This window comes from Lynx canadensis, chromosome A2 (assembly GCF_007474595.2).
Source record: "Lynx canadensis isolate LIC74 chromosome A2, mLynCan4.pri.v2, whole genome shotgun sequence".
Taxonomy (NCBI): domain Eukaryota; kingdom Metazoa; phylum Chordata; class Mammalia; order Carnivora; family Felidae; genus Lynx; species Lynx canadensis.
Genome location: NC_044304.2, coordinates 167,263,298 through 167,275,078, shown reverse-complemented (window position 1 = coordinate 167,275,078; position 11,781 = coordinate 167,263,298). Strand labels below are relative to the sequence as shown.

At 42.1% G+C, this 11,781-nt stretch overlaps 1 protein-coding gene across 6 annotated transcripts in view; it reads left to right on the top strand.

The window, feature by feature from the left end:
* The first annotated feature begins 22 nt into the window (after window positions 1-22).
* LMBR1 (limb development membrane protein 1) overlaps window positions 23-11,781 on the top strand; it is a 151,187-nt gene continuing 139,428 nt past the window's right edge. For 3 of the 6 annotated variants that reach the window (XR_003967335.1, XR_003967336.1, XR_003967334.1), the window contains exon 1: window positions 23-229. Coding sequence is in view for 3 of the 6 variants with exons in the window: in XM_030308893.1 (XP_030164753.1) it covers window positions 164-229 (66 nt within the window). In the remaining 3 variants the exon portion in view is untranslated. The remainder of the gene's footprint in view (window positions 230-11,781) is intronic. The other 3 variants (XM_030308893.1, XM_030308892.1, XM_030308894.1) reach the window with 1 other exon arrangement.

The window sequence follows — 11,781 nt, the reverse complement described above, 5'->3', positions numbered from 1 at the left end:
GGCTTCGCCTGAGGCGGCGGCTGAGGCGGCCGAAGCGGCGCCGGGGGTCGTGGTCGCCGGCCCTGCGGCGGCCCGCTGTCAGTCTGCTCCCGTCCCGGGCCGGCGGGCGATGGTGCGGCGGAGCGCGCGGACGCGGGCGGCGCGGCGGCGGGCATGAGGGAGGATGGAAGGGCAAGATGAGGTGTCGGCGCGGGAGCAGCACTTCCACAGCCAAGTGCGGGAGTCCACGGTGAGCCGGCCCGCGCCCCGCCCCCACAGCCCTTCCCCCCCCCCCCCCCCCACGCTCCCCGGCCGCAGTCCCGCAGCCCCCCGCCGGCCCCCCGCCCCCGGCCGCGCCCTGCGCCCCGCGCCCCCCGCGCCCGAGCTGGGTGCGCGCCGCGCCGCCACCCGCGCCCTCCGCCCCGAGCTCTGCCGTGAGCGCACACAGGTGTGCGTGCAGGTGCCTGTGCGGCCGCTCCCGGCGCCCCGCGGCCCGGCCCCGCGTGCGCCCCGCCGGACGCCTTCCGCTGTCGGGACGGCGGCGACTGAGGCCCCGGAGGGCCCGAGCCTGAGTCCATTGTGCTCCGCGGGCAACTTCTGGTGGCGGGCGTCCTGCTGGGACCGGGAAGCGGGCTTGGCCTTAGAAACCGGCTTTGCTGTGTCTGCCTTTTCGTCGTGCGCCGCGCGCGTCCCGATGTGTTCGTGTTTTCCCAGCAGTCGCACGTCGGGTTTACACATTCCCTCTTCCGACTTCTCCCAGACTCGGTCACAGCCCTTGCTCGGGGGTGAAGGAATTCTGGTGTAGAATCGCCGGATTTGTGTCTTTATTGATCTTGAAATTGAGAGCTGCTTTGCCGAGTCATAACTTGGAATAAAGAGCATTCGTTCCTGTCGCTGTTCTTGTGTGACTATAGTGCGACCGACTTTATTTTATTTGTTTTGAAGGTTATTTTGAGAGGGAGAGGGAGAGAGAGAATCCCAAGCAGGCTCCGTGCTGTCCGCGCGGAGCCCGACGTGGGTGGGGCTTGAACGCACAGCCCTGAGATCGTGACCTGAGCCGAAATCAGGAGTCAGGTGCTCAATAGATCGAGCCCCTGTTTTACTTTTCAGGGGCGCTTCAGTAGTTAACAGGTTGGGGCTGCAAATATTCTTGTACGTGTTTCTCGGTGAACGTGTGTCCGCATTTCTGTTAGGAAGATGCCCTGGGGTGGCACCGCTGTGTAGGTTGCGCATTTATCATTAATAGACACTTTCCCCCGGTTTACCAAAGTGCTTGCACCACCTTGCACTCCCACAGCACTGAATGAGGGGTGTGGTTGCTCCCCAGCTTTACCAACGCTTAGTATTTTCTGTCCTGTTTAAATGTAAGCCATTGTACTAAGCGTTGTAATATTTATCGCGCAACAAATTTTATTTGCATTTCCCTAACGGTTTAGTGAATTTCGGTACCTTTTCATGTGTTTATGGGTATTTGGAACTCTTGTGAAGCCTCAAGTCTTTTCCTCATTTTTCAAAAAAGTTTATTCGTTTATTTTGGGAGAGCGTGTGCGCAAGTGGGGGAGGGGCAGAGAGACGGAGAGAGAATCCTAAGCAGGCTCCATGCTGTCAGTGCGGAGCCTAACGTCAGGCTCAGACTCACGAACCATGAGATCGTGACCTGAGCGGAAATCAAGAGTTGGGTGCTTAACTGACTGAGACACCCAGGTGCCCCCCCCAGGGTTTCATTTTCTCCATGTTCTTACTGACACATGTTGTTTTCTGTGGGTTTTTTTTTTTAAATAATAGTTATCCTAATGGGTGTGCAGTGTTAACTCATCATGGTTTTTATTTGCATTTTCCTGATGATTAGTGATGTTGAGCATTATTTCGTGTGCTTCCTGGCCATATGTATATCTTCTGTAGAGAAATATCTATTTGAGTCCTTTGCTCATTTTTGGATTGGATTGTTTTGTTGTTGAGTTTTAGGAATTTTTTGTTTTGAGAGAAAGAGCAAGTGGGGAGAGGGACAGAGCGGGTAGAGGAGAGAATCTTAAGCAGGCTCCATGCTCATGGCGCAGCCCAAGGTGGGGCCTGACTCCACAACCCTGGGATCATGACCTGAACCAAAACCAAGAGTCGGTCACTCAACCTATTGAGCCACCCAGGCGCCCCGAGTTTTAGCACTTCTATATATATTCTGGATAGTAATCCCTTATTAAATGTGAGATTTGCAAATATTTTCTCCTATTCTGTGGGTTGCCTTTTTACTCTGTTGATAGTGTTCTTTGCACAAAAGTTAATTTTGGTGAAGTTCAGTTTATCCATTTTTTTCTGTTCTTGCCTGTGCTTTTGGTGTTGTATTGGAGAAATCATCACCAAATCCAGTGTCATGAAGATTTCCACCTATGTTTTCCTCTCAGAGTTTTATAGTTTAATTCTTACATTTGGGGTCTTTGATTTTTGAGTTAGTTTTTGCATATTGTGTAGTGTTTAACTTTTAAATACTTACTAATAATCCTGTTTTGTCTTTAGTATTATGAACATCTCAGAGTTCGTTCATCAATTACTTTAATGAGTACATTGAATTTTACCTATTAACCAGGTGGTAATGATCTATTTTCTTTCTTCCTTTTGCTGTTTATTTTCCCTTTTTCTTTTCAGCTTCATGTGTGCAGAATTGGGTTAGTTATAATCCTTGGTTCATACACAGATTTTTCATTGGTTCATATGTGACCTGCCTTTGATTAACCTATTTTTTTTAAATTTTTTTTGTTTATTTATTTTTGACACACAAAGAGAGACAGAGCATGAGCAGGGGAGGGGCAGAGAGAGAGGGAAACACAGAATCCAAAGCAGGCTCCAGGCTCTGAGCTGTCAGCACAGAGCCTGACGCGGGGCTCGAACTCACAGACTGACCTGAGCCGAAGTCGGACGCTCAATCGACTGAGCCACCCAGGCGCCCGATTAACCTATTTTTAAATGACATGCATCCGTGAACCATTACCCAGGATACTAAAACGTTGTCTCTAGCTTATTAAATGCCCAGCAGGAGAACTGAAATATGGACAGCAATTTATATGTATCTGTTCTTTATACCTGTCATAGTTGCACAGCATCACTTGTCTTTTGGTGCATCTGTTGTTTGGATGCATTTTCTTAGATGTTATCTTGAAAATGGCTTTCTTACCTTGATGCCACTTTTGCCGATATAGGTATTACTTTAAAATGGTCACAGATTAATGCATAACTGTACCAAAAAATCCCCATAATCCCTTCACTAGTTTAATAATAAGTACCATTAATTGAGTGCTTATCAGGTGTCTTATTGGAGTCTCATAACAAGCACGCGAAGTAGGTATTTCACAGCACGTAGCCAAAGTGGCATAGTCAGTGTGCAATAGAACCAGAGTTTGAATCCAGGCAGGCTGATTTCACAGCCTGTGCTATATTTACAGTCCTATAAAGTTTAAACCTCCACCATAACAGAGTTGTGTGGGATCCAACTAGATGGGTTACGTAAAATGCTTATTTTAAGGCTAATGAAAGGACCACGGAGAGACTATGAAACTAGCTGGCAGGGAGTTTTGGTATGGCTGCGCAATTTAAATTCTTCCTTATTCTGGCTGTGGCTTAAGCTCCCTCACTTGGCTGAAGTATTTTGGGGGGATACTTCTGGGGTTGACTAGGACTTTTACAACAGTAGAGATTTTAGGACTTTCTAATTTATTTGAATTCCTTCAAATTCCTTCTTTTTGGCCAAATAGAGTGGGGATGTAATGGAGATGCCAGGGATCATTCTCTCTCTACTGTTTCCCTAGGTGAGTTTACCTGCCTTTTTCTACCAGGGTCTCCCCTTCATTTCCATGGCTTACTCCTTGTGCTGCAGATAAAAACTTTAGCTCTTCCCTCTTGAGAAATAGGGGTTGGGCAGAAGATGGGAGGGAGTCGTTAATCTTGTATATACATTTGGAATGCAGTTGTCTGGGGGTCTATAGGCTTTTCCGAGCTTTTTTTACTGCCTTCCAGACAAAGACCACCAGGAATATACCTGTAGTTGGATAAGTTGGGTTGATGGCATGTTGCAGTGAGGGAAAATGCATACCACTGGGAACTGTGGGGGTGTTTCAATAAGAGAGTATTAGAAAGGAACTTTTAAAAATAGGATTTGTGCTTGTGTTGGGTGATTTGGAAAGAGTTTAAGAAAGTGGGGCTTTGATCTGTATTGGATGCTGTTCGGAAGCAGAGATAGTTTTATGATTAAGTATTTTAATCTTGTCTAGAAGTCAAGAAGACTGGGGTGAAGCTAAAGCTGGAATTGGTAAAGAAGCAAGTCATTTTTATGAACCGTGATGGAAAGATATTTGGTCATTTGTATGGTTTGGATGGCATTCATGTTTCTTGTCTTTGTTCAGTCATGATTACAGAGTGGTATTGTTTATTCTTTGTCCATTATGGTCATAGGATGCCCTTCTGTGATGTTGACGTTCTCTGAAGTTGTTTATTTTCAAGGAAGGATTATCGAGGCCTGGCTGTGAGTGCCTTGCTCTGAGATGCTAGCCAGTTTGTAGCAACAACAAGGGCTAGCCAATAGTAGCAGGCGAGCTTCCAGATGTCCGGGGGTGCTTTTTCTTTCTCAGTGTGGTCCACAAAGTCTTACAGTGGAATGGAGTAGTGGATACAAAACCAATCATATATTAATTTTATGACATAGGTGAGCAAAAAGGAATGGGATAGAGGTAGAGAGGATTCTTTGTATTTGATTTTGCTAAACTGGGTTACATGAACTTCCCCTGGTCAGTGGTATAGTAACCCTTAAAGATGCTCGTGTTTTAGTCTCTGGAAGCTGTAGGTCATCATACATGGCAGGAGGGACTTTGCGGATGCGATTATGTTAAGGGGGAGATTGACCTAGATTATATGGGTAAGTGCAGTGCAGTCACAAGGTTCATTATAAGAGGGAGGCGGGAGAGTCAGAGTCAGAGAAGGAGATGTGACAACAAGCAGAGGACAGAGTGAAGGACTTTGAAGGTGCAGGAAAGGCCATGAGTCAGGGAAAGTGAATGCCTCCAGAATCTGGAAAAGTCACGGAAATGGATTCTCCCGAGAGCCCCCAGAAGGAATTAGCCTTGCTGATGTCTTGATTTTAGCCTAGTGATACCCATGTTAGGTTTGTGACTTTAGAACTTTGACGTAATAAGTTTATGGTAAGTCACTAAGTTTGTGGTAATTGGTTAGAGCAGTCACTCAGACTCCTTCATCAGGAGGCTTTGACCTTCACTGCTCTCCTTGTGAGTATACCTCACCCCTCCCTAGTTCTGTACTTAGGGTTGAAGGAGACTGAGGCATTTCTGATTACACGCGAGATAGTTTTTCCTTTCTTTTAATTCTTTCCATCTAAAGTGATCATTGGAAGTATAATTTCTGAGAGGTGTAGGCATCCAAAGAATGTCATACCATTTCAGTGTGATTTCTGGTGTTAGTTTTCCTTTTGTTTCCAAGCTAACATTATACAGTAGGATGGAATATAAAATCTCTGAGAGCTGTATGCTTTTTTATTCTGCATGGTACTTGTAGAGGATAATTGTAGATATTCACTCATGATGATTGGACGTTGAAGATTATATCCAAATATAGTGGCGTAGGTTAATTTCCTGAAAATCTTGGGTTTTAGGATAATTTGTAAACTTTTTTTTTTAATGTTTATTTTTGAGAGAGAGACAGAGCGTGAGCAGGGGAGGGGCAGAGAGAGAGGGAGATACAGAATCGAAATAGGGTCTAGGCTCGGGGCTGTCAGTGCAGAGTCTGATACGGGGCTTGGACTCATGAACTGTGAGGTCATGACCTGAGCCAAAGTCGGACACTTAACCGACTGAGCCCCCCAGGTGCCCCAGTAATAGGATAATTCAAAGAACTTAAGGCATTATAAGAAAAAACGGACATGAGGTGATAATATTCAGAATTTATCTTTGAAAGCCCTTGTAAATATTTTAACACTTAATATGAAACAATTCAGAAAGGGCACACGATAAAGATAATAAATTCTAATTTTACACTGTTAATGTCGTTATCCTTTGTGTGTTAGAATCTTCAGAATCTCCTTCCCTAGAATTTCAGTGGGATCCTTGTTAACACATTTTGGATTGTTTTGAATCATATGCATTCTGAGAAGTATTTCCTTCTGTCTGTTCCTCCATCCAGATGTCTTGCTGATTTTTGGCTCAGAGTTTTTGACTCCTGGGATCCAACTCCTCACTATTCTTTCCACTGGCACAGAAGAACTTGTGTGCTGGAGGTGGGAGAAGCTTTGGGTGACCTGTCCCAGTTGCTGGGTGTAGAACCCCCGGCTCTGCCCTCGTCGACTCCGTGTCAGAGCACTGATGTTCTCTGTGCCTGTTTTCCCACTTTCCCCTCAGACGCTAGTGGGGTGCCAGATTCTGCAGCTCGGATTTGCCTTCCCAGGGTGACATTGTAAAAACTGTTTTTCCGTCATCCCACTTTACCTGTCTTTCCATTGCTGATGCATCTCAACCAGCAGCGGCTTGAAATTTGGGGATGCCAGAATGTTTTGGTTTTTAAAAAGCTTTGTAGAATTAAAAAAAAAAAAAAGCTTTGTAGAATTAAATTTGCATGAAGTTCAAATTGTGTAAGGGGAACTTGAAATGGGAGAGGGAATACAATATCATATTCTTTTCTTTGTGGGTCATTTTGTGGCAGGACTCATGATAAAACTCATAGTGATTCCGTTGTGTAGGCCATAGATTCTCTAGATGGAAGGGTTAGAGTTATTCCGATATTAAATCTGTACCGGTTTCCACATATCTTTTTCAGGGCTTAGGATTCAGGAACTTTCCACATACTCCTTAAAGTATAGTTTTTGGCCTTTAGAAGTCATTCATTTAACGTTATTTTATTTTTTATTTTTTAAATGTTTATTTTTGATACAGAGTGTGCATGCTTGCGCTGGGGCAGGAGCAGAGAGGGAGGGAGACGGGATCCGAAGCGGGCTCTTCAGTGAGAGCAGAGAGCCCAAGGCAGGGCTTGAACTCACAAACTGTGAGATCATGACCTGAGCTGAGGTCAGACGCTCAACCGAGCCACCCAGGCACCCCATCATCTAACATTATTTTAATTTTCCTCAAATATATGTCTGTATCTTTCAGAGCACCATAACAAAATGCGGAATTTGATGAAAAGCTGGGCATCTAGGACTGCCAGCAGGCTTTCCCCAGCATGCTAAATCATGAGATGGGGATTCTGTGGGATTGATCTAGGAGTCTGAGTATCAGGTGCATTATTGAGGCCTATACTGTTGTTAATCATAGTCTAATGCTTTCTTTCAAAACCCAGAAATTGAACCGTTATACTTTATTGAGAGCCCGAGCTTCACTTGACTGCACAGCAGTGCTGAAAGCTAAACAAGGAGGCAGATTTGTTGGGTTTGGATCGGGGTGGTGTAGGTTCCAGTCACATCTGTGCTTTACTAGCTGTGTGGTATTGGGCACGTTGCTTAATCTCTTGGAACCTTAATTTTCTTGTTTATGATAAAAGGAATTATAATACCTATCTTAAAGATGTGCAGATTAGGTCAGATGATGCCAGGAAAGTGCTTGCACATTATTTGAAGCATGATCATTACTTAGTACATTGGGGTTCATTATTTCTGTTGACTCTGAGGTATTGAATTAAGCTTGTTTAAGAATAGAGGAATTTTGGGGTTGCCTGGGTGGCTCAGTCAGTTAAGTGTCCGACTTTGGCTCAGGTCATGATCTAGCAGTCTGTGGGTTCGAGCCCCGCATCGGGGACTGGGCTGACAGCTCGTTGCCTGGATCCTGCTTTGGATTCTGTGTCTCCCTCTTTCTCTGCCCCTCCCCTGCTTGCATACCCTCTTTCTTTCTCTCTCTCTCTCTCTCTCTCTCTCTCTCTCTCTCTCAAAAAAAAAAAATGAATATACATTTAAAATAAATGCATTTGAAAAAGACAAAAAAAACAATAGAGGAAGCGTTGAATGGGTTTCAGGGTTGTAGTTACCAAGAGCACATGATATAACTCTGTTGACTTGTGTGACATCTAGATAATAAAAGAGCAAGGTGATGGGAATTTTTTCTTCATATTTTTATATTCTGATTTTGTTTCTGTACGTACTCTCCAAGAAGTTCTATGCAGTAGCTTTTAAATGTGTTCCAGGGCTGGCTGTATAATTTTTTGGACCCAGTGGAAAATGAAAATACAGATTGTTCAAAAAGCAAGAAAAAAATGCTGTTAAAGGTACTAAAATATAAAGCTTTTTCTTTTATTATGTGGCTTTTCTCCTAAATTGCCATAGTGCTTTTTATTTGATATTTGGTGTTCTAAATTAAAAAAAAAATTATTTTAATCCCAATGTAGTTAACATACTGTGTTATATTAGTTTTGGGCGTACAATATAGTGATTCAGCAGTTCCATATATTACTCAGTGCTCATTAAGATCAGTGTACTCTTAATCCGTATCGCCTATTTTACCTATCCTGCTACCCATCTTCCCCCTGGTAACCACCTGTTTGTTTTCAATAGTGAAGAGTCTGTGTTTTTGGTTTGTCTCTTTTTTTCCCCCTTTGTTCATTTGTTTTATTTCTTAAATTCTGCATATGAGTGAATTCGTATGGTATTTGTTTTCTCTGACTTATTTTGCTTTGCATTATATTCCCTAGATCCATCCATGCTGTTGCGAATGGCAAGATTTCATTCTTTTTGATGGCTAAGTAACACCCACTGTATATATATATACCACATCTTATTTCTCCATTCATCGTTGGTGGACACTTGGACTGCTTCCGTAATTTGGCTTGTTGTAAACAATGCTGCAGTAAACATAATGATGCATATATTCTTTCCAATTAGTATTTTTGTGTTCTTTGGGTAAATACCCAGCAATGTGAATACTGGATCCTAGGGTAGTTCTATTTTTAATTTTCTGAGGAACCTCCATACTGTTTTCTACAGTGGCTGCACCGGTTTGCATTCCCACCAGTAGTGCCCAGGGGTTCCCTTTTCTCCACAGGCTGCCAACACTTGTTTCTTGTGTTTTTGATTTTAGCCATCGTGACAGGTGTGAGGTGATATCTCATTGTAATTTTGATTTACATTTCCCTGATGATGAGTGATGTTGAATATCTTTTCATGTGTCTATTGGCCATCTAGATGTCTTCTTTGGAGAAATGTCTGTTCATGTCTTCTGCCCATTTTTTAATGGGATTATTTCTGTTTTGGGCGTTGAGTTGTAGAAGTTCTTTATATTTTGGATACTCACCCTTTATTGGATATGTCATTTGCAGAGATCTTCTCCCATTCATAGGTTGTCTTTTAGTTTTGTTGGTTGTTTTCTTTGCTGTGCAGAAACTTTTTATTTTGATGAGTCCCAGTAGTTTATTTTTGCTTTTTTTTCCCCTTGCCTCAGGAGACATATCTAGAAAAATGTGTTAATGTTGCTGTCTGTACTCTTTTCTAGGCTTTTTATGGTTTCAGGTCTCACATTTAGGTCTTTCATCCATTTTGAGTTTATTTTGTGTAGGGTGTAAGAAAGTGGTCCAGATTAATTCTTTTACATGTGGCTGTCCAGTTTTCCCAACACCATTTGTTATAGAGACTTTTTCCCATAGAATATTCTTCCTGCTTTGTCAGAGATTAATTGGTCGTATAATTGTGGGTTTATTTTGGGTTTTCTATTGAGTTCTCTTGATCTACGTGTCTGTTTTTGTGTGAGTACCATACTATTTTGTTTACTACAACTCTAATATGACTTGAAATCTGGAATTTTGATACCACCATCTTTGCTTTTCTTTTTCGTGATTACTTTGTCTATTCAAGGTCTTTTGTGGTTTCCTACACATTTTAGGATTATTCATTCTAGTTCTATGAAAAATGCTGTTGATATTTTGAGAGGGATTGCATTATTCCATAGATGGCTTTGGTAGTATAGGTATTTTAGGAATATTTTTCTTCTAATCCATGAGCATGGAATATTTGTGTCGTTTTCAGTTTCTTTCATGAATGTTTTATAGTTTTCAGAGTACAGGTCTTTTACCTCCTTGGTTAAACTTATTCCTAGGTATTTTATTATTTTTGGTGCAATTGTAAATTGAAATGTTGCCTTAATTTCTTTCTGCTGCTTCATTATTAGAGTATAGAAATAATGCAATATTAGTTTTACATGCAAACGTAAGAGCATTGAACCCATGTGGGATCACTGAAATTATACAATTTATAGTTAGCATTTTATACATGTGTATGAATTTGGTTCTCACCAGAACAGTGGAAATTCTGCACAAAACAAACTCAACTGTTTTTTTATAGTTTTTTTGAGATACCATTCACATACCATCTAATTCACCCAATTCAGTGGTTTTTAGTATAGTTAAGAGTTGTGCAGTGATCATCATGATCTAATCCTAGAATATGTTTATTGTCTCCAGCAGAAACCCCTATACCCATTAGCAGTCATTCCCCATTTCCCCCTGAATCCTCCAGTCCTAGGCAACCATGAATCTACTTTCTGTCTGTACAGATTTGCCCATTCTGGATATTTCATATAAATTGAATCATACAGTATGTGTTTTTTGTGTGTGTCTCGCTTTTTTTTTCAGTTAGCATGATATTTTCAGGGTTCAGTCACATTGTAACATGCATCAATACTTCATTCTTTTTTATGGTCAGAGAATATTTCATTATATGGATATGCCACATTTTGTTTATTCATTCTTTAGTTGATGGACCTTCAGGTTTTTTCCACTTTTTGGCTTTTATGAAGAATGTTGCTGTGAACATTCCTGTATGAGTTTTTGTGTGGATGTATGTTTTCATTTTTCTTGGGTGGAATTGCGGGATCATAGGATAACTCTGTTTAATATTTTGAGGAACTGTCAAATTATTTTCAAAAGTTGTGATACCATTTCACATTTCTACCATTAATGTAGGAGAATTTCTATTTTTCTACATCCTTTTCAACACTTGCCATTAACTGTCATTTTGATTTTTAATTATAGTCATCCTAGTGAGTATGAAGTGTTATCTCATTGTGGTTTTGATTTGCATTTCCCTGCTGACTAAAGACGTTGAATGTCTTTCTGTGTGCTTATTGGCCATTTGTGTATCATCTCTGGAGGAATGTCTATTCAGATCTTTTGTCTTTTTTTGTTTGTTTGTTTTTATGTTTTATTTTTTGAGAGAGCACAAGCAGGGGAGGGGCAGAGAGAGGGGGACAGAGGATCTCAAGTGGGCTCTGCACTGACAGCAGTGAGCCCGATGTTGGGCTTGAACTCATGAACCATGAGATCATCACCTGAGCCGAAGACAGATGCTTAACCGACTGAGCCACCCAGGTGCCCCGTATGCTTTGCCCTTTTCTAAACTGGTTCTTTTTTCCTTATTATTGAGTTGCAAGTAATCTTTATATATCCTGGACATAATGTGCTTATCAAACATATGACTTGCAGATATTTTCTTCTATTCTGTAGGTCACCTCTTCACTTTCTTGATTGCACCCCAAAAGTTTTTAATCTTGTTGAGATACAATTAATCTATACAATTCTTTTGGTCATTTTTGTATTGATGTCATATTCTAGAAGGCCTTGCCAACCAAAGGTCATAAAGACTCGTACTTTTTTCCAAGAATTTTATAATTTTAGCTGTCCCATTTAAAAAAATTTTTTTTGGGGCGCCTGGGTGGCGCAGTCGGTTAAGCGTCCGACTTCAGCCAGGTCACGATCTCGCGGTCCGTGAGTTCGAGCCCCGCGTCGGGCTCTGGGCTGATGGCTCAGAGCCTGGAGCCTGTTTCCGATTCTGTGTCT